Genomic DNA, 22,483 nt, shown 5'->3' on the forward strand with positions numbered 1-22,483 from the left:
GGCCGACCTGAAAATCTCCGCGGGACTTCTTTCATGAAAAGGACTCTAGTGTCTCATTTATATATTAATAGATGTTATTATATACAGATTATGTTGAGAATATATTATAAATTTTTCTTAAAATATTATAATGTTTAATATAAAAAGAAACCCATTGGTTTCTTTTTTGGCGTTATGCTTCTATACGAGTGGAGGCAGCAACGCCACATTTGAATTACCTCGTGTATTGTTCTGAATTATACTTTATATAATTATATTAACTCCCCACCCTAAAGACGAATTCAGCTTATCACTTTTTTTTTATAGAACAGGGGGCAAACCGGCAGGGGGCTCACCTGATGGTAAGTGATACCGCCGCCCATGGACACTCTCAATGCCAGAGGGCTCGCGAGTGCGTTGCCGGCCTTTTAAGAGTTGGTACGCTTTTTTCTAAGGACCCTTAGTCGAATTGGTTCGGAAATACTTCAGTGGGCAGCTGGTTCCACATAGTGTTGGTGCGCGGCAAAAACTGCCATGAAAAACGCTCAGTTGTGGAACGGCGGACGTCAAGGTGATACAGGTGGAATTTCATTCAGCTACAGGTAATTATCCGAACAACTCCTCTGAACACTCTCTATGGTAAAAGCGGTAGAAGATGCAGAGTGACCCCACATCTCTACGCAACGCCAAAGGATCAAGGCGCTCGGAGAGGGATTCATTGCCCATTTGCCCCCTATTTTGTAGCCATCCGATTGCCTTTTAGGGATCAGATGTTTCTTAGCGGTCTTCCAGCACTTCGGGGAAGTGCCGACCGATTACAGGAACCGGAAAGGCGCGTTAGGACCAGAGCCAACTCAGTAGCACAAGTACGCAGCACAATTGGGGGATGCCATCCACTTCGCTCCAGTTATGAATGTCCAAGGTAGACAGTGCTTTGCGGATAGCTCGTTGCCAAAATATGATTTCTGGCATCGTATATATCGAAGGATCACAACGTGAAATGGTCGGTGGTGATCTCCCTCGGTCATACAAAGTCGAGTTGGACGCGAGAGACAGGCCAAAAGGTCAGCCTTTTCCTTCGCGGGTCATCCTCCCTATGCAGTGGTGGAATGGAGGGCTGAAGAAAATTTCCTTGGACGGGTTTGGCAAGAGACCAGAAGGCTTGAGTCCCCGAAGGCTCGAGTCCATAAAGGGACGTGGGCCAAGGGCAGGACGCAAAGAAAGACCGCATCCCTTCCCAATCTGCTGAGCTATAATGCCAAATACGGCGACAGCTCGCAAAGCGGGCCGTGGAGGGCGCGTAGTAATCCGGAGGGGCAGAGTACTCCGGACCACGCAATCTTACGTGTACGTTTCGCCATTTTACGTGTTAGTTTTCACTTAATTACATACAGACAATGGATACAAATCATAAATTAATACATAATACTCGGGCAAAGGTTTATGTTCCATCGACAGCTTAGAGTTTTGTTGGTTTTTCATAGTGCAATTGATTACTAAAGGACCTGTTGGGCTATGACAATTATTACAAATAAATACATTTAGGCGCACCGCGCAGGTGAGCAGGTTTGGTTACGCGAGGCACCCGTTGGCCTCTGACTTGTAGCAATTGCTCTTGCCACACACGTTATATTCACCATCTCTCGTCCTCATACACCCATAAATAGGAAACCGAATATTACTATTTTATCTAATTGTATTGTATATACTCAGCACCCGAAGACGCGAGGGAAATCATATTTTTTTCTAGCTGTAGGCGCATTCTTAACTCAAGCTTCCCGCACTAAGTATTGGATTCTTTGCCTCCCAAAATACAATTCCCTACTTTGCAAGGAGGTAACAATCTGGCTTCCTTTAGAAATCATCATGTTATTATAAACTTTACTACGTAGTTTAGTACTAATTAAAAATTAGTCTAAGTGGTAATTAAAATAAAATTTATAAATATAAACACTTTATTTGCATTATTAATGTTTAGTCTTTGCACATTTATGTTATAATTAACACGTTATTATAATATATTAGAACTAATACATTTTAAATTAAATTAACATTTATCTTTACTATCACATCGATTTCTAACAACGAAAATTATATTTTTTCTACCATAACTGCAAATCATAGAAATCTTAATAAGTACCAAACATGTCTCGGTCGCCGATTGCTTCTAAATTATCAGGAATATAATTGTTCGTGACATGGGCTAGACTCGACTCGACTTTGCGTTCTATGTCTGGTACATTATTACAAGATTTCTATGTAGCAAAGTGCGTATGGCCTGATCTGTGTCCCAAAAATTAGGAAATTGAACAATAGTTACGTACGACCACCGGTGCCTCACTCGAGACACGTTACGGCATTTTCAGATAGCTATTAAAAAGTACAAAGCGAAGAGAAGAAGCGTTTGTTTAACATTATAAGACACGCAGGACCAATGCTGTTGATTAGAAGTCGGCTCTCACGAGTTCAATCAATATTGAAGCGACACATGAAAATATTACACAAACGTTAACTATTCAAGATTTAAGCATTTTAAAGAACATAAGTAATAATGATTGCACCTTTATTATACTACGTTATGGTTTCACTTAATTAAATAATAGCTATTCCAACTCGGGTTAAATTTAACTAAATACAAAATATCACTTTATCCCTGGGCTTAGAATTATATTCTGCGTTATAGTCAATACTAAAATCATCGCTGAGTCGCAGAAGAATCCGTGGAATAATGTACATTAATAACAACAATAATCTTCTTCTCACGAGGTAAGGTACCTTCGATTTTTAGATTGCTCACTATCATTACAGTAGTTTTAAAAAGAGAAAGAAATGCCTTCAATGTTGTTTAGAAATTGTATAAATAAACAGGAAAGGAGATTAATAATTGAATAGTAAAATAAACTCTCACGAGGGATATCCCTATAATTTTTATACAATATTTGGCATTGACTTTGGCTTATATCTTACGGTAATTCTAAACAGCTTTTATAACAATGATAAACTCTGTGGCATAGATTTACAAGGTAGGAAAAATTGACCGCTAGCTCCACGCGCATAATCAACAGGTATTGCTCGCTGGGTTGCCGATATAAATGGTTGGTTCAGCTTCACGGCTTCATGCCATGGCCTTCTCCTTTTCTTTAATTCAAGTATACGTGTCCACGGGTGGGTTATACATTGTTAAAGTGAATAACAAAACTGTAACAATGCTTACAATACTCACTAAACGTTTAACACATCAAGCTAGTACATTTAACACGACGCTTCTATTGTAAAAAGCACACATTATTTTTTTGGAGGTAATTCTACCTGAAGCCTTTTCATAGCTTCTCTCTCTCATCTCATCTAGGCTATGAAAAGGCCAAGTGAATTGACAGTGGGACGGACTAGCAACGAGATTTGTTTTCAATTATGGAGTAGCCGGCTCTTCTTCTTGATTATGCTTCGCCAGAGCCAAAAGTATCATTGTCAATTGTTTTCTACTTATTTTCCCTTCACTGCTGTATTCCAGGCCTTGGAGAATGGTCTCTTCGAATTCGAGCAGGTCTTGGGCGTCGTAGTCCTGAAAAGCCAAATGAACTCGTTACTTTCAAAATAGTATTTGGCGTTAACGAACCTGCCTTATAGAAAACTCCACCCAGAAATACCCCACTCAATACTCACCTTTTTTACCAATTCTAAGAGGTCTTTGAGAAATCCTTTTAACTCTTCATTTTCTATAGATCCGTTATTGTCCTAAAAACAGTTTTTGCATGAGTTAAGGATCGTCGTACAAACATTTTATCGAAATAATAGAAAACTTAGCTAAGATCCCGAAACGAGAATTAGTTAATTATTTAGCGCTTGGTCTCTACTAACGTTGTTATTTGAATTCTGACTTAGCAAGACTGAAAGATTTATGATCAGCCTGCTGCGTCTGCTACCGCGGGGCTTGCAAAAGGCCGATACGAGAGACATGAAAATTGTAATAGCGATTCGCCACTTACTCTGTCATAAAGTGAAAAAACTCTTTCGATGTCGTCCTTAGTGAGCTTAGTGGCGCCCTGTGAACATTTCAAAGAGAAATTTTTAAAAAATCTGTAAAATTTTTCGGTAATCTTGATATAAACCTGCGCGCAATTGTCATCCAACAAAATGTTCAACAGGTCTGTGTACTTATTATAAGCACGATGCAGATATATTTCTAACTAGCTGTTCCCTGCCACGCTTCGTTGTAGCACATTGTGATTGAATGGTTGAAAAATGAGAAACAAAATAAAGAAAAAAAACAATCCTTGATGCGGATTATATATCATGCCAAAATTTCAGCTCGATCGGTGCAGAACTTCTTGAGTTTTTGAAGCGTACACAAACCTACATAACATTTTTATATATTCTATATACAATAATGTTAATGTTTAACTCTTTTAAACGTGGGTTTTCTTTAAATGTGAAACTTAAGTAAATAATAAAAGAGAAACTACGTCAAACGGAAAGATCGATGGCTAAAAGTTGTCAAACGATTCGATTGTTTTGAACAAAAAGGTTGCACAGAGCAGTGTCCCAGACATCTACCTCCACTGCGAAACTTCATATCCATTAAGGCTATATTACACAGGGGCAACACTGTGCGGTATTGCGGCATGCCATATTTCAGTGCTCTATCTTGCAAAGAGGACATTAGTCTAAAAAACATAATATTCTACTAAGCTTTAATTATATAAGTACTTTGTTTAATAATCGTTCCGGCTTCTAAAATTTTCCTTCCATCTTATTTAACCGCACTCGCACGTGCTGTAATCGTCGATTGTATACAATCCCGGTAAACCACAAGATTAAAGAAAAATTAGGCATCATACCAAAAAGTAGGCCGTCGAGGCGCCATCATCATTCATTGTGGGCTAAACAAAAGCTTCTCTAGTGGTAGGGCTATTCGAAGATTCCAACTTTCTCAACATAAAACTATTGCACTCGACTAATGCTCAAAAAAACGACTAAAAAATGATTACTCCGATTGAACTGTTTGTGGTTTAGTTGGCTGACGACGAAATCGTAGTTTAGTCAGCGTATCTTCGTTTGACATGCTTTATTTTCTTAAACAATATTTGCAGAAGAGTAAAACTTAATAAATAAATGAGACGTTGTCCAAGTATGCTTTTTAAAATCGAGATTTGTATGACCGGTGATGTCGCTTAATAATATATTTTACGAAGACTTTTTTCCGGTAAGACACCGTTTATCAAATAGAGGTTGGAATTTGATGAAACTAGTCACGTCTTGGACTACGTTCGGAGGACTCACCTCGATGCCTTCCTATGTGCGTTGTGCAGACAAGCAGCCGTGTAGATAGAGAGAGAGAGAGAGACAGGCAAATCAATAGTAGGTGTTTCGGTATATATATTTATTTAGTATCATTTATGTAATTAAGGAATATTTGTTTTATTAGTAGAAGTATTTTTTTCAAATTCTACTTGTAATTGCGATTAAATCGTGACGTTCTGACAGAAATATGTAAGTTAAATATAAATATTATGATTTCGGCATAAGCGTAAGCCGATACAAATGTCAGTGATGAGATATGCCAAGTTAATTATGTGATGAATGAAAAATGGCCACTTTGCAATAAAAAGTGAGCATCTCTGTATAAAGCTTGTTTATGGAACTTTGCAAGCTTTTTATCACTTAGTTGCAGGCGTAAGCGGAGTTTGTGGATTCGAGGAAACCGAGTTCTAAGCTAATAAGTAATAGGTGCCGAGCGACGCTCACGTTCCCAGAATTAATTATAACACATTATATTGTTTGGAATACGTATGATTCAGTATTACTTTATAATTAAAAGTAATAAAACCTTAAACTGAAAATTAATCTTCTTCGTTAAGAGCAGAAGTTACAACACGCGTTTTAAAGTTAATTCCTTGAAACCTAGCCCACAGATCGTCGTGGTTCTTTTATAAATCTATTATTATTTTTTCTTTGGAGTTCATATTTAATGTCAACTATATTAGATTTTACAGTCTCATGTAAAAAAGTGCGATTGCAAAAAATTGGAAAAGCATGCTTCGTAAATTGCATATATATAGGATTGGTCTAGTCTTCTGACATTTAAAGAGCGAAACGAAACAATAACGGAATAAGACAGCTATATATCTAAGGAAATATTTAAAAAGTGAAAAATGTGCAAGGAAATCAATAATAATTCATAAAATGTTAGCCAATGAATGATTTGCGAGGAACAATGGCGAGCTGAATTAGACGTCACTCACCTTGAACACTTGTCTGCAGAGAAAATTTTCCTTCACTGGTAGAAGCCTTAAAATAAATATTTTCTTAATTATTATTCCGATATGACGGTTGCTTCATTATTTTGCAATTATTTTCTTTAAGCCTTCATCATTTTTATTTTGCACAAAAGTAGAATGGGAAGTGTAGCATAAACAAGTGCAGTAATATGTATAACAAATAGCTAAATTACAAAACTTTGGTTTTTACATCCAAGACGTTTCGACGTCCTTTAAATAGCAACTAATAAATTAGTTTTTAGATCAGCAAACAGGTAAATTAATGTGGAGAATTGACTTGATTTACACAAATACTCACTTCGCCATTTCGGAAAGCTGAAGTCTGCCGTCTTTGTTAGAGTCAAAAACTTGGAGCTGCAAAAATATGTCACTTATATTAATAGTACATTTTTTAGAAAATTGCCAGTCAAGCCCTAATTAACGTTTCCTTATTGAAAACCGAAATAAACAAAGATTTAGGTCATGAAATAGTGTAAACTCACCATTGTATCGGTGTACTCGATTAATTTATCTTCGGATACGTCGTTTATTTTTTTCGCCTCTTTCAAGAGATCGCGTAAGAAATTCTAAAAAGGACAATAAATTAAATGGTGGAGGAGTAATTTGATTTCGTGAGTGGCTCATTATTTTGCTGATTATTAAATAAAATGGTAGTAAAAAAGCAACCTTAAGCTCGTCGGCTTCAATGTATCCACTTCCATCAGTATCGTATTCTCGCCAAATCTGGAACATGGTGCGGGTTGTTTTATAAGCCGCGGCTCTCCAAACATCTCTTTATCGTCGCAACGACATCGAGATACAAAATAGGCATTTAGTTTCACTTAGAGGGAAAATAAATAGTTATTAGGTAGATAGCTAAGGTAGGTGACCTTACTATAATGTTAATTATTTCGACTATGTGTTTGCGTGTTGTTCCCACGAGAATAAGTAGTAGTAAGTGCGTGCTCCTATTTCACCATGCCTCCTGCTGATAGGGGACAAGTCTTTGTTTTTAATTTATGTTATTATTATTAATTACTTAAAATGTCATGTGGAACATGGTGTAATGGTTGCAGCTCCTTACAAACGTTGTATAAAAAAAAAAACATGGCGATTAAAAAGAGTGGCGGAGAGTTTATTGCCAGTTCTTCTCTTCCGTTCTACGCCCTTGATTTGAGAACTGGCAGTAAATGTAAAATTAGAAGCATTAATATTTATTTCTTTAATGACGAATCACAAGTGTACATTGTGTTACCTACGTGAATAAATGATTTTTGAATTTGAATTTGAATTTATACAAAAAAGAGTAATAGTAAAAAGTATTTAAACGTTTGCAGTTTGTACCTTCATAAACTCGACGCTCGATTCTAGAGGGTTATCAAACCTGAACAGAAGGAGAAAGTTTTCCTCCATTGGAAGAAGTTGGGCCAACTGAAAAATAAATAATTCACCTATTTTCTCACAAATTACGGTCAATCGTTGTGTAAAATACAAATGATTCTTTCTTATTGTATTTCTGCGTTGTAATAGGCCTGTATTAGGGAATCATAATTTCTCACCTCCCGAATATCGATTTTGCCATCTTGGTTATCGTCGTAGGCTTCCATAAAACAGGCTTTAAGTTCCACGAGCATCGAATCCGAAACCGCCTGAAAAACGGAAAAGCCTTTTATGTCAACATTAAATATTTGTAAAACGTATTTTTGGGCAATCGAGCCAAATGAAATATGCAAATGCAGATTGGCATTAAATGAAATCAGAGACGCTCTTGATGTCATATTTACTTAATTAAAAATTTCAAAGGCATCTAAATGTGGCTTTGCAGAAGCATTTCAGCAGTTGGCGGGGTCAAGGGTCGGCGCGGAATAATCCCGGAGTTAATTTAATAATTTTATTTAGACTCTCGTAACCGCGAACGATACTTACATTGTTGCAAATATACCGTTTAATCCTTATTACAATGAAAAAAGTATACTTTACGATCACATCTAAACCTTTTTCTGAATAGAGAAAGAAAGCAGGTGAGTTCTCTACGCGAGTACAATGTTTGGCCAATCGCGATTATTTACAACGTACGCTATTTATACTTATACGCTTATTGTATTATCGTAACAACTGCACAGAAAATGTTAAACCGGATTCCGCTGTTTTCCTTTGAGTCCCTGGCACATTGTGAGGCTGGACTCACTGAAAAAGGTTTGGATAAATTGTATGAATACAATAATACAATATACACGTTAAGCATTTATTTTTTAGATTTCAAGCAAATAGTGTTAGTGTACATTTGGCGATGCTCCAAGAGGCCAAATCGTGTTCTAACTATCGCATTCACGAGGCCTTCCAATTTCATTGGCAAACACATACTCTCCGGGCTGCTTTGTGTGCTGGGGTCGGATGCCTCTCCACTTCCTCAACCCAAAGGTATCATGTTTTATGATTATTATTATTTTTACTCATTTATGCAAATTTAGCTTTTCATATTTCCTTTTCCTATATGAGTTGCTTCCACTCAAGTAAGTATATCGTATTTTATAAATACTGATTTGTTTGTACTAATTCATGTTACCGTCAGTAACGAGTAGGACACTAAGCCCTGAGCGATTTTTTTTTAAAAACCCGGCCAAATGTGAAACTGGAAAAAAACTTCATATTGCAAAATACATAAAAGTCTTCTGTTCTAAAATCTAAGTTTCAAGGTAAAAATCCCGATTTGGCAAGAGAAATTGCGCATTTCAAGTTCATAGGAACCAGCTGCCATCAGTTTTGATACCGGCACGTGTTATGCAATTTAACCAATAAAGCTAGGCAATAAAATGAAAGCTCTGGCAAACCTCCAACGTTGCCAAATCACAGACCACATGTAAGCGAAGGCTCGAATAAAACCCCTCGTTACGTTTATTCTGGTTTTGTTTCTTAGGGAATCAAACCTTATCTCTCCGCTCTAGTATTAATTGTTAGTATTAATTTCCCAAAACATATAAGTTACACAGTTAAAGTTTCTTTCTTGGACACTAAACAAAACTGAACAAAATTTAATACTAAATACTATTGTTAATACTTTTACTAAGTATTGGAATAAAACGAATTTATACCTAATCCAACGTTATCTCATCGCTAACAAAATGAACTTCTTCTTGATCTTTAAAAAGGATATCGCCTTATCGTGTCTGTTATCTATAATGTAAACATTCGCACTGAAGGATATTTCGTTTCTGGATCGGAACCTTGCTTAGCTCAACAGATTATTATTCAAATTATTCGCATTGAAGAGAAATCATGTTGTGCATTTGCAGTAATTGTCATATCATGTATTCTTTAGGACCTATAGTCATGATAATATGCAATGATGTCATCTTTTCGCAGAAAACACCAGATACCGGAGTAAAGTACTGTTTACAAATATGAATCTCGTACACATGCATTGAAAAGTATGTAATGTTTAATTTTTAATTAAAATTAATTTTAATGAAAGCGCCGACCTATTGTGACCTGATATATTTATATGACATTACTTATTCGTATGCATTAAATAACTTAAAGAGCCTAAACATACATTCAGAAATAAGTTTTTTCGCACTTTTTCATCGTCTGCATTAAAACAGATTCCTCAGTTTTGTAAGAAAAATAATAAAGTTAAATAACCTTACGTATAAGATGAATACACGGCTTTAATCAAATGACTGATAAGTAAGATAATGGTCCGTGCGTTATCGTCGCGATCACTTCTACATATAGTTTATCAGACCCTTGACGTGCCAAAATGGTGAGTGAAAGTTTTATTGCACTAATCATCTTGAATCTGTGTCTTTAATTTACAAGGAGTTAAACATAGTTTTTAAATAGAGCGCGTGATTTTTACGGAATTGCAGGCCTTGTTTAGTTTATAACAAATGGCATAATAACAAAGTTCTTTAATCTTCTCTTTTACAGATGAAGTTATTACTAGTTGTTTGTGTGGCAGTGGTGTCTCTCACTAGTGGTGCAGTGGTGAGACCCACTAACAGGTCTAGTTTGAGCGTGGGTTACATTACAAATGGCGACCGATTGTTGCATAGGTATAGCGTATAATATAGCGATTTTATTAAATATTAAATATGAACGATGGTGATACATCTTAACCGAATGCCTGAATTTCAGACAGTATCTGAACAAACAGCCTGTCCCCAACGCTGTTCAGTACCAGGACTTCATATTCCGTGGGAATGCTACGACCAGAATAGCAGCGTTGACGGCGACGGAAATAGGCTACAGCCAGAACGCTTACCCCTGGATTACATCGGGGGGCGTCGGGTACAATTATGCCACAGTAAGGGTTCAAAGTGCAAGGGGTTTGGGCTACTATTACGTCATTGATGTTTGGGGACGATAGTTCTAATTCGTATAAGAAGACATTCATTAAAATCAATAGATGGAGATTAGCATTTTTATTTGGATACGGACTAAAGACACCTTGAATTATCTTAGAACAAAATATATTAGAAATCTTTCATTATATTATTTCAATATCACAAACATTAAATACGCGACCAAGAACACGTCTCGACTTAAGAGGTCGAAATAGGAGTTTGACAACTATATTCAGACCTTGGCTGGAACTTTCAGCACTTTATGCGAATCAGTTCTTTCCTTGGCGAAAGTATTCCGATACTGTGTGTATCACACACACACACACATACGATATTTTACCGACTGCTCCGAATCTTCAATCTACTTCAATTGTCAATGTAATAATATATATATTTAAAATGCATTTTATTCTGTATTTAATAGTTATAGTAATTAAAAGAAATACTTTGATTAGTATTTAATGACTTGTTTCAATCATAATGTTAATGGTTAATTGAAAATGTGCGCATTCTAAGGCCGTTCCTTGACATGAAGTTAACTTTCATTCTGTTTGTGGTTATTTTAAAAATATGTGTTTGTGTCTCGAGAATCCACACTCATGGGTCAAGTTCAGAAGTCAGCGAAGCAGATGACGGGAAGAGTTTGTTGACAGAAAAGCGGACACCTCCGTTGAACGAAATGAATAGCGAAAGAAAGACAGGCGATAGTGGGGAAGTGGCTCTAATGCAATTTTCTGCCTTTGCTGGTGATGGCTGTCCCACGGGTCTCATACGGATCGGTAGGAGATGCATAGCTATTGATTTCTAATACCTGTTAGTGATGAAAGTTTCTCGTTTCCAAGTTCCCTTTATCTTTCTATTATAGTATTAAATATAAAAGAAAGTTGACGTTAATAGAGACTGTAAGTTTTTTTACCTCAATATTAATTCTTTAAACAAAATACAAATGCGTCACAAATATAATATTAGTATTAATAGAGCAAGAAGATATACCTTTTGTTTCTGGATAATATTGGATACCTGATGCTGTGTGTAATTAACTCGCCAAACTAAATTATGCTTTGTCATGGTCATCAAAGTTTGACCACGTCTTTTAGCAAATATAATTTATTAGTAAATACTTTTTACAAATGTTAATTATTTATATTTTATTTATTCGTCACTGTGTACAATATTGGACTATGAAATAAATTAAAAATAAAATCTCTCAATAACTTTGATCTCAAAAAAGTGGATTTGTATGTTTTCCGTTTGACACTATGTACTTACATCGGGACTGATGTCGGTAAAATTAGCGCTAGAGACGAACTCTCTCAAGAAGCCGTCCAGCTCCGTTCCTTCGATGTAGCCGTTGCCTGCAATGGAACAATATTCATTCATAAGTCGAAGGAGAATGGGTTAAAAATATGTTTATGACTAAATAACAATGAGATCGCAATTTGCTTGGACAGTGGTACTGAATAATTCAACGTAATTAACTTATGTACGTCAATCTAAGCCTGTAAGTGGATTGATCGAAGCCGTTTCTATCTGGTGTAACTCGTTTTAACAGCGATTAACAGAGAAATGTTGTAAAGCATATGAAAATGTCAGTGTGGATCATGGAAAAATATTCAGCGCCAGCAGGTTCTAGGGATATAAGATATTCAGAGTTCTATTTGCCGTGAGTGAGAATAAACATTGCAGAGTATCATAAAACTTGCATTCGAAGAAAGCGGAACGCCTCTTCTCTCTAGGCACTGCCACAGACTGTTATTAACCGTTGAGATTATTTTAGCTATGACTCCATAGTGCGAGCTTACGTTGACTATGCGGGCGCATATTTTAATATTAGACATTATTAAACGACTTAAAAAAAACGAAAGGGCAAAATCAATTCGAAGTGTTATTTTTTCACGTGTACAGCCATCAGGTACCAAAGTCCAAATGATTTGGAAATGCGGCTATTTTCAGAACATTAACTGAAATTTCCAAAGCCTAAGCTGCCGCGTCATGATTATTAGTCTATACAACGCAACGCGTTTAGATTAAAGAATATTATCTTATTAAGATTTTTATATCTGGTATATAAATAAATATATATTTAATCTATATTGTTATTTAATACTTTTTAGTGCAGTTTGGAGTCGGTTTTTTGTTTAAAATATAAATTATATTATCGTTAATACTATTTAGGCATTAGCTTTTACTTGTAAATAAAGATAAAAAACATACACATATGATAATATATTATAGGAGATATTTTAGAATTAACAAAATATTGCCTGGTTCAACGTTCAATTTTCAATTCAAAAGTAAAATGATTTTCCAACTGTTTATATGAATCTGTGCGATGTCTCATCGCGATCTTTTATTCTTAAATTTTTCGTATATTACTTGTTCAATTGAAATTAAAGAGAAAAGTTCCCGCTTGCCGCATTTAAGCCATTTCTTAAGTTAAGCACATTTATTACAGCTAAGTTAGCTCTTTTCTAGTAGTCTAACTGAGTATATATAGTATATTTCAACTTTGTGAAATTTACATTAAGATTTGTGCAAGTTGTCTGTTCGTATGTGTTCGTAACGAGGCTAAGCTGTCTCAGTAAAAAAAAATAAGTGGCGCCACAACTTCTTTAGGTCTGGGCCTCAGATTTCTGAATCTGTTTCGTGATCATTTTTTTCAATCTTACAGGCTAGCAGGTGATCAGCCTATTGTGCCTGACACACGCCGTCGACTTTTTGGGTCTAAGACATGTCGGTTTCCTCACAATGTTTTCCATCACCGCTCGAGCGAATGTTAAATGCGCACATTGAAAGAAAGTCCATTGGTGCACAGCCGGGGATCGAACCTACGACCTCAGGGATGAGAGTCGCACGTTGAAGTTCCTGCACCAACACTGCTCAGCAAAATAGCAGTTTTATAAGGGCAGTGATTATTATATCATAGGATTAGTTAAAAGCATGCAGGACGAAGAGGTATATTAGACATTTTATATTGTAAGGAATGAAAGAAATGTCCCTTTAGTAAAAAGTCAAAACATATTAATTATGCTCATAAGGCATTATAAATGTACCTACTTTTGTACTCAACATTCTTTTATTTACTTTTTAAAACAAACATTAAAATATGTTTAACAGAAAAAGAAATAATATGTCGTGGCAGGAATCTATAATAATTTTATAAGAAAACCTTGAACATGAACAAATACGCCGGAATATTAATAATTTAATTCCTGTTTGCACGCAACTTAAACTAGTTTTATTAACATTTAATAAGACTAAAATAATTCTCCGTATTTCTATATATTTTAAGTAAAAAAAGGAGAATTTATCCTACCCGATAGAAATGAAATGTGCTGCAAATAACTATTCAGAATAATTGAGGATAACATAAACAATTCAGGATAACAATAACACAAATGTGTTATTATTTGATTAAATAGAGCAGCGGTTTTATGAATAATGTAAATATAGGTAACGGATTTTTCTTGCACAGGAGGGATTCGAGCAAGCCAGGTCAACTTTAGTAGAGTCCCGCCGCAAAGGGGCTTGGTGTTTTGCCGACCTCTTTTCTTGAACGTGGGAAATTCCCTATAAAGAAAGCTGATTCCATAAGTAAAAGATGCAAAGGGACTTAAGTTCCCTACCCAAAGTCAAAGAATCATGCCGATCGGAAAGAGCAGGGTCATCGGCGATTCGAGTCGCCATGCGTTGGATGCGATCAAATGGGAGGAGCCGGTTAAGGAAGCCCTCGCTTAGAGGTAGAAACAGCACTGCATATATGGCCGGATGTTTGTGGAGTTGTGAGTGGTGGCCAGGAGTTAGATACTGTCCTGCTGGTTGGTTTTCAGGCTGAACTATTTTTAGTTCCAAAGATTACATATGCAGAACTTGAAGTTCGAATCGTTTCATTAAAAAAGAAAGCCTTGAAATTTGCTGTTATTTTAAAATAGCAGGATTAACTAAGCAATTATTTAATAATTGAATGTCAACCTTTACTGAAAGAATTATGTTTTATTAAAGTTCTATCTAGCTATGAATACGACAAAATTAATGATTATTTCGTTTTCATTAAATTCGTGGAATCTTCATTTCCAAATAAAACTATTGTTCGGCCCACCCGGCTTATTTATGAGATCGCACACGATTACTTACGAAGTTTATATATATTGAAAATTATCTGAAGCCAGCCACTTGGTCTACTACTTTTGTAACGTTCATTTGCAGTGAAATTCGTTCGGGTTTCGTGAAAATATTTTTTTTTTATTAATACTACGTATGTTAATATATTTCAAATAAAAAGCGGTTATCTCGGTGGGAGGACGAGTCGACTAGTGACGTAAAGATGTAAGTTTGAATGTTCAGTGAAGGTCACAAAACAGAGGTTATAAGGAATTTTTAAGTGAAGGTGAAAAGGTCGCTTTTTGTCCGACTCGCTAAAGTAAACATCATTATCTCTAGAATGTCTGGCACAAAAATCACGGCCTAAGTCTTTAGCCATAGTGGTTGCGATGTCTTCTAACGGCGTTTTCGAATGAGTGGAAACACATTGGAAGAATTTACCCTCCGTTATCGCAACAAATCATAGCGAAACTTGTTTGTTTCTGTCTGCTTGAAGCTATTGTTTGTTTTAATAACACTATTGCTTATATTATAACAACGATTTGTTGGATCTGCTCAGTGTCTATGCAAAGATAGCTTTGGCCGCGCATTTATGTCCTAAAAGATATCATGCTTTATACTAAGACACAAAGTTAATTGTTAAATCTTTCAACCTTAATTAATGTATATAGAATTTTCATCATAATTCAAAATGCACTAGTAAGTATGAAATAAGAATATTTCCCATTTGACCTTATTTAAAATTAAAGAACTCGACTATCAGAGTCAGATCCACGGCGGGAAGGAGCTCCGCTGAATGTTACAAGGTATTTTAAAAGTACACCAAATAGCACTGACCGTCTTTGTCATAGTGACTCCAGATCTCCATGAACTGATTGGCAGACAATTTCTTTAATTCCCTAGAGTCAGGATCCCGAAACTGACGCATAAAATTCGATGCCTTCTCCAAATTAAACTTTTTAGATGAGGTCGAATCGAGACTCATTTTTATGTGTGTAATAAATTTAACTATAAATTCAGCTGAGCAATCAATTTTCATTTAAATATAGCGAGTTCAGTAATTCTTAATAATTTGGCTTCGTTTATTGTCTGTGCGTGTAAGTTATGTGTTCACATTACATCTATGTCAAAGATTCCGTTCGTTGTGTCTGGCTCGTTTACATCTGAAACAAAACAGAATACGTTAGAAATATTGTCAGTACTGTTCATTAAATATTTCATATATTATATCATATATCCATCATCCACATTCAGAGTCACGTATTCTGACTCAGCGTAAGACTCGCCGAGTCATTAGAGGATTACACAACTTAAACCCATCATTACTATGGCCGAGCTAAGTGTTGCTTTACTTTAGTGACGATCGACGAAGCCGACATTTTAAATGTAAAATGTACCGCTTACTTGACATGGATTCGATATTTGGTGAGTTATAAGTGGGATCGTAATTATTTATATGAAATCGATACTCTCGCGACTGGGTCACGGTGAAAACTTAAAATGCAAACAATGCCAAAGCCTATTAACGAAGTTTAAGAGCTGCTGCAGCCCAGATTGCCTATGTCTATTGTCTATGCCTATATCGTTGCGAGCCAAATAGGCTAGCAGGCAGACTGAAATGCCCGTGCAAACTACACATTTAACGATCATCACGACTGCATTGATAAGCATATTAGGTTTTACAATTGTACTGAAATATTATTTTGAATTTTGGATGATAGCGGTATCTGGATATCACGTCGCAGCCCATACGTAATACCCCATGCGACATACACCACGTGAATATAACTTTTGACGTGTGCCAATGCCGAGATAACTCACGGGCTAATTTAATAAAAGCCTGTATAAAAGCCAAAAGGTCTGACTGAAACTAATTGGGCCTTTTAGACCCAGTCAAAGGTATGATAGATAAGATATGATATTACTTTGATGCTTCTATGCCATAGATTTCGATCAATATGTTCAAAGTGCGTACGCCGACTCAACTTTTTACATTATAGGTAATATTTTTATAAAACGTTTTTATGTAAAGTGTGTCCAACCCGCGATGAACGTCCAACCAAAAGACGGGTCGTTTTGGAGTTTCATTTGAAGTTTCAATTACTATATATATATAATATATATATATTATAATTGTCTTTGGCTTTTATTTATACGTGGATAAGTAAATTCTTGGAGTTTTCATCTTTTCGTCAATACATTTGATTGCGCCGTTATCCTTGTAACAAATTCCAATTGTTATTCAAGTTCACCTTTAACTTCGGGACGAGGAAAAGTTTTCTAGAAAACATCCTCGTAACATAATTTATAGTGAATATTTTCCAGCTTCCAAATAAATAAAGTTTTTTCATAATCCCAAAGACTATTGCTAAGTGGCGAGGCCTCGGATCGAACGATACCAACTTTCCAAGTAGTAGAAAGCGTGTTTAAATTATTACGTTTTCATAACCTGTGCAAAGTAACTATTTCATTCAATCAATATTTCATAATTTTACATTCATGAGTTTTTTAAGCAGCTTTGACAGTCGTTTAAATAGTCTTATCTTGTTAGATAGTTGTAGTGTATTATATAAAATAAATTAATATGCTAGAAAAGCTCCTTCTTTAAATATATGTTTCCCTTTCATGTGGCTTAAAATAGGAGTCCCATTATTCAAGTATAAAGTCTAGGGCGGGCGGCGTTTCCTTTTTATTGTTGGGGCGGGTTACGAGTTACTGTAGTCGCTCTACTGTAAAAATCCGGTCACTCCTATAATTCATTTTTACAACTACGCTTCTCCCTTTAAACCTTTTTTAAAGTACCGATAATTTTATTTTAATTAAATTTGGTTGCCTTTTCAATTTCCGTAATAGTCCTATTAAGTATTTATTAGCTCGGATAAAGCATGATTTTGCGAATTTAGCGTCTATGCTGGTTTATCAACTGATAAGAGTAACGTAGGATGTAACGAGGTCTAATCGAATAAATAGCATTTCACCTTTTAAAATACGATTATGCATGACACTGTATTATAGAACTGTGTCGTACTCTAAGTAAAACAAAACGTCTATTGCACCAGAACTCTAATCAGTCAATTTTGACAAAACATTGCGGTGCTATGTATAAACATTATTTATTTATTTTTTTACGTAATAGGAGGCAAACAGGCAGGGGGCTCACCTGATGTTAAGTGATACCGCCCCACCCATGGACACTCACATTGCCGGAAGGCTCGCAAGTGCGTTGCCGGCCTTTCAAGAAGTACGCATTTTTCTTGAAGGAACCTAAGTCAGTCAGTAAGATTGGGTCGGAAATACTTCAGTGGCTAACTTGATCCAAATAGTGGTGGTGCGCGGCAAAAACTGCCTTAAAAACGCTCAGTTGTGGAACGAGTCGTGGTGATATGGGTGGTATTTTGTATTCTGCCTTGACGTCCGATACTGAAACTCAGCTGCAGGTATTAGTCCGAACAACTTCTCTGGGCACTCTCCATGGTAAATGCGGTAGAATATGCAGAGATACCCCAATGTCTACTCAACGCCAAGGGATCAAGCCGCACGGAAAGTGACTAGTCTTTGACGATCCGAATCGCTCTTCGTTGAATACGGTCAAGCGGAAGGAGCTGGTACTAGAGAGCTGCCGCTTAGAGGCTCAGCTCTAACAATAATTAACTAATTTACTCTTCCCTTCTAAGTGACCGCGAAACATATTAAGAATAAATATAAGAATTACAAGATGCTTGGGAAGCGTAAAATGGTGAAACTTTACAGTCACATTAAGCATTTTATACATTTTCATTATAATTTTAGTTTTACGTCGTAGCCCCGTAGAGACAGCTACGCCGTAGTATTAGATGTATTTGCCGAATGTGGACAATTGCCTGTCGACGGAGCCCTAAACTATGATAATAACATTTCTTGTGCATCTTTGGAATTCTAAATAAAGTTCACGCATAACGAGCGTTATCACGAAGCCATAGAGACAGCAGGTAGAACTGTGTTGTTGATCTTAATTATCGTTTATATAGTTGACTACTTAAAAGAAAAAGTGGGTTAACGAATTGAAATGAAAATAAATAAGAAACTCTTGGGAGCTTTCACATTTTCGCTTGAATTAAAAATGCCAAAGCCCTTAGCAAATCTCTAACTTTGTAACTTATTAATTATTCTGTACATATAAAAGTTTTCGGAAACGAGCAAATCAGCACGTTTAACCTTGTGATCATCCAAAAAACCTATTGACACAGACACCTGTGAAATGGAGTTAAGTCAAGGGTAATACAAAATACGTTTTAAGAAGTGCTACTCAGCTTGCCTTTAACAGTTTTATTAACAATGTAACACTCACCCTTAGATCCCTAGCCTCGAGTGTTTTGTAAAGTAATTGTATTGTTTATATTTAACACGAAAGCTACACTATCGGAGTAGACGTGTAGCAACCGCGCGGACAACGGTACGAATGAATGAATCCAGGGGTTGCTCGAGGGCGGAGCTGTGTATAAACCCTCCACCTTCGAGAGGCGCTCTCGGCTTCCTGTTTCAGTGGCAATGTAGACTCCTCAATTCAGCCGGTTTAGGAAAACGTCGAGCTGCTTCTCAGAGAATTAAACAGCAGATTTAAAGAGACTTCGCTGCGATTAAATTGTCCTTGAAAACGGAGGTTTCTCATTTGACCGGATGGTTACGGATGTTTATTATCTAGGCAGACGCTGAAAATTGTTTCGAAGAAATATGGTGTGATGGTATGTGTAATTATGTATTATTGCTTACGTAGAGAACGCGTTTGCTCGCTATGGTATTTGGTAGCACCATTGCAATTATTCTCACAAATGTTTGAGAATAAATTCATGTAATAAAACAGTGACTTTACACTACTTATCTACGCATTTATGTGTTATTCGGTAAGATAGTTCGATTAAAACGTTTTGATTTTGTTTCTTCGGACTTAGGACTTCACTGTATCTTAGAAAGAGCAGACGACAGTCGAACTCATAGTCAGAATCGCACTGTTGCGCTTTTTGCGTTTTGGATTTGTTTATTAGTTAGGAACTTGCCTTTTTTACTCTGTAACAGACTGACATTCTTTTGACTTTAATATAATGCTTTAAATCCAGTAAAATGGTTCGGTTGTATGTTTAAATTATTGTGATTTTACGTATATATAATATTATATAATAAAGGAGGGCTTGTGGCATCTAAGTGAGTCCCTGAACTCAAATTGGAACATTACATTCCTAACATAGATCTCAAATCCTCTAGGTATTTTACGGGACTATTCATAAATAAGTAGGAAAGGCGATACTTGGAAATTCTGCGACGTTATTTATTTAGTCAGTGCATGCCGTCAGCATATCGATTTCAAAAGTTTTAACACATCAATGAATCAATGCAAGTGTGAAATCTAAACATTATAAACTTGTTTACAAAATGTCCGTTTAGTACGAGAAGTATCGCTTTGATCTGATATCTTTGATCTTAGATTGAGTACACCTTACTCTACAATGATATTTATATGAAAAAGGGATAAATTAATTCCTGTCTAACAGTAAAGTATTGGAAATGAAACTGGACTAATTTATTGTTAAGAGCACGAGATTTTGTACTCTTTTTAACCGACTCCAAAAAAAGCCGAGGGAGGAAGGGGGTTATTCGATGTGCAATTTTCTTTGTGTACGTTCTAGCAGAGCTCCTCCGTCCGTGGACCGATCTGGATGATCAAGGTGTCAAATGATTTGGAATTTCATTGTTTCAGGTTCAACAAAAAGGAAGTGGTATGCCTCTATGTAGAACCTAGTTCTATGTATAACAAACGTCCTGATTATAGTTTCAGCAAACTCACGAGAAAGGTAAAATTTCTCATATCTCTGTTTTTCGACCCAAATGGATGAACTGGATGAAATCGTATACGTCGAAGTATAACGTAATTTTTATGCTTTATATGTTGATATGCTTGTGACAAAAAAATCATGAAATCACGTTGTTTGTATTCTACACTCAAAGTCTTGCCCTGTTTAGATCTCCATCGTTAATTTTTTGTTCTTCTATTTTTGTTAAGCATTTTTCGTCATTCTAGGCCCCGTATTGTACTAAAACATTTTCAAACAGATGACTATAGCTCAATATCTCATGTCACTGCGTAGTTATTGGCTTCTAAATCCATTGTTTACGAGTCTATATCGATTAACGACATGTTTTGCTTTTGTAATAATGTAAGAACAGAGATTTGGTTCGATTTGATCTCAGGGGCCATTAAAGTAAAAAGTATATGCTTTATCTAAATTTTAGTCATTCATATTTATACGTCTCGTATTTGTAAGAGAATGAAATGTAGTCTTATTTTGTTTATATAAAAAAAAATCGAATAAAATCTATTGAAATCGGTTATAATTTTGGTAAATAGGAATTTAACTCTTAAGGAGTGAGAAAGGAATATGGATAGCTAAGTAATAGGTAATGGTATGGTAGCTGGCTCTTTTTCTGTTTACAAACTTTTTTAATATTACAGCGAAAGCGCGGGTTGAGTGCACTTCAAATGCACGTCTCGGCAGTGAAGGGCTGAAGCTGCAAAGCCTCCATCCTTCACATTTTCCAAAACATTTAATTCCCGACATGACAACCGACTACTCTATTTAATTACAATCTAATTTTAAAGAGTATTTTCAAGTTTGAATCGTGTTTAAATATTTTTATAGTACATTGATTTATATATGAAAATAATTAATCAAATCAAAATACGTTTATTCAGTTTAGATGCGTCTTGGGGCATGCTTATGGATGTCAAAAACGTTTACAAAATTCGCGAAAGAGCAAGACTACGCCATCCGTTCGCAAAACTACCAAGAGGCCTTGTTCTTCCTTGTATGTCATAAACCACAACGTCATTAAAGTTACATAAGTAGAAAAAATAAAAATTTGTTCTATGATTTACCACATTCACCATTACACACAAATTCACAACACTTCAAAGATATCAAAACGCCAAGCCAAGCGTTTTTGTGTTCTAGGTAGTCATTAACTGTGTTTTGAATCTGTTTAAAGGCAGTTCCAATATTTCACTAGGAATCATGTTATAGCAGCGTATACTTAGTCTCATAAATGAAGTATTTATTTTCTGCAACCTGTAACGCTAAGAACTCACGAAGTGGTTTGCACCCGCGCCCGCCGCGGTGGCGGTTTGAAGTTTTATTTTCAAAACTCACGAGACCGGAGTTTTGTGCGGTTACGCAGCCGCCGCGGTTGCGATTATCGCCCGCAAACTTGGCGGTTGATTATCGCAAAACGGGCGGTTGCAAGACGGGCGGTTTAACGATCAGTTGAGATCCAGACCGCCATGGACACACACCAGAAACGAGTTGTTGCGTCACAGAAGAATTAAAAAAAAGAAAGAAAAGATTCACTGATTGCGGAACGAGACCGTTATGGATTATATGTTACTCTTATTAATGAGTTAAAGAAGGATGAAGAAAAGTATTAAACTTTTAGTTTAATACTTTTCGAGAATTAAGAGAAACAGAAACTGCTCTTCAAAAGCAACGTCGCCCGCCAACCGACCCGCCCCTGTTGCGGGTCCCACTGCACCCGGCACCGGCGGGCACGGTTGCAGTCCCGCAGCCGCGGCGGGTTGCTCGCGCGCGCTCCGCGATCGGTCGCCCTTATTGCGTCCTTAGCGTAAGATGGCTGGAAAAGTTTTCCCTTATTTCTTGTATTCCTATTGTAAATGTCACTGTTCTTTAAAAGAGAACTAATATTACTGAGCACAAAAACGATACAGTTGTAGATATATTGGGAAGGTACCGTCAAATATTTTAAAGGGTTTTATTT

General features: G+C 36.2%; 2 protein-coding genes across 3 annotated transcripts; one reads left to right on the plus strand and one right to left on the minus strand.

The window, feature by feature from the left end:
* Nucleotides 1–1,938: 1,938 nt before the first annotated feature.
* LOC125050470 (calbindin-32) lies at nt 1,939–19,115 on the minus strand. Of its 2 annotated transcripts, XM_047650355.1 has the most exons (13): nt 19,011–19,115; nt 15,521–15,846; nt 11,852–11,937; nt 7,796–7,885; nt 7,581–7,667; nt 6,924–6,980; nt 6,740–6,823; nt 6,556–6,611; nt 6,222–6,267; nt 5,260–5,271; nt 3,966–4,022; nt 3,643–3,714; nt 1,939–3,541 (listed from the first exon to the last, which is right to left on the minus strand). In XM_047650355.1, exons 2-13 carry the CDS (start codon nt 15,720–15,722, stop codon nt 3,389–3,391), a joined length of 1,002 nt encoding a protein of 333 aa, XP_047506311.1. In that variant the 5' UTR covers nt 15,723–15,846; nt 19,011–19,115; the 3' UTR covers nt 1,939–3,388. The 2 variants fall into 2 exon arrangements, with proteins under 2 accessions (XP_047506311.1, XP_047506312.1); XM_047650356.1 differs by lacking the exon at nt 5,260–5,271.
* LOC125050471 lies at nt 9,859–10,649 on the plus strand. The gene is made up of 3 exons (XM_047650357.1): nt 9,859–9,999; nt 10,167–10,291; nt 10,374–10,649. The coding sequence occupies exons 1-3, from the start codon at nt 9,997–9,999 to the stop codon at nt 10,603–10,605; spliced, it is 360 nt and encodes a 119-aa protein (XP_047506313.1). The 5' UTR covers nt 9,859–9,996; the 3' UTR covers nt 10,606–10,649.
* Nucleotides 19,116–22,483: the final 3,368 nt, after the last annotated feature.

Source organism: Pieris napi, chromosome 6 (assembly GCF_905475465.1).
Source record: "Pieris napi chromosome 6, ilPieNapi1.2, whole genome shotgun sequence".
Lineage (NCBI taxonomy): Eukaryota > Metazoa > Arthropoda > Insecta > Lepidoptera > Pieridae > Pieris > Pieris napi.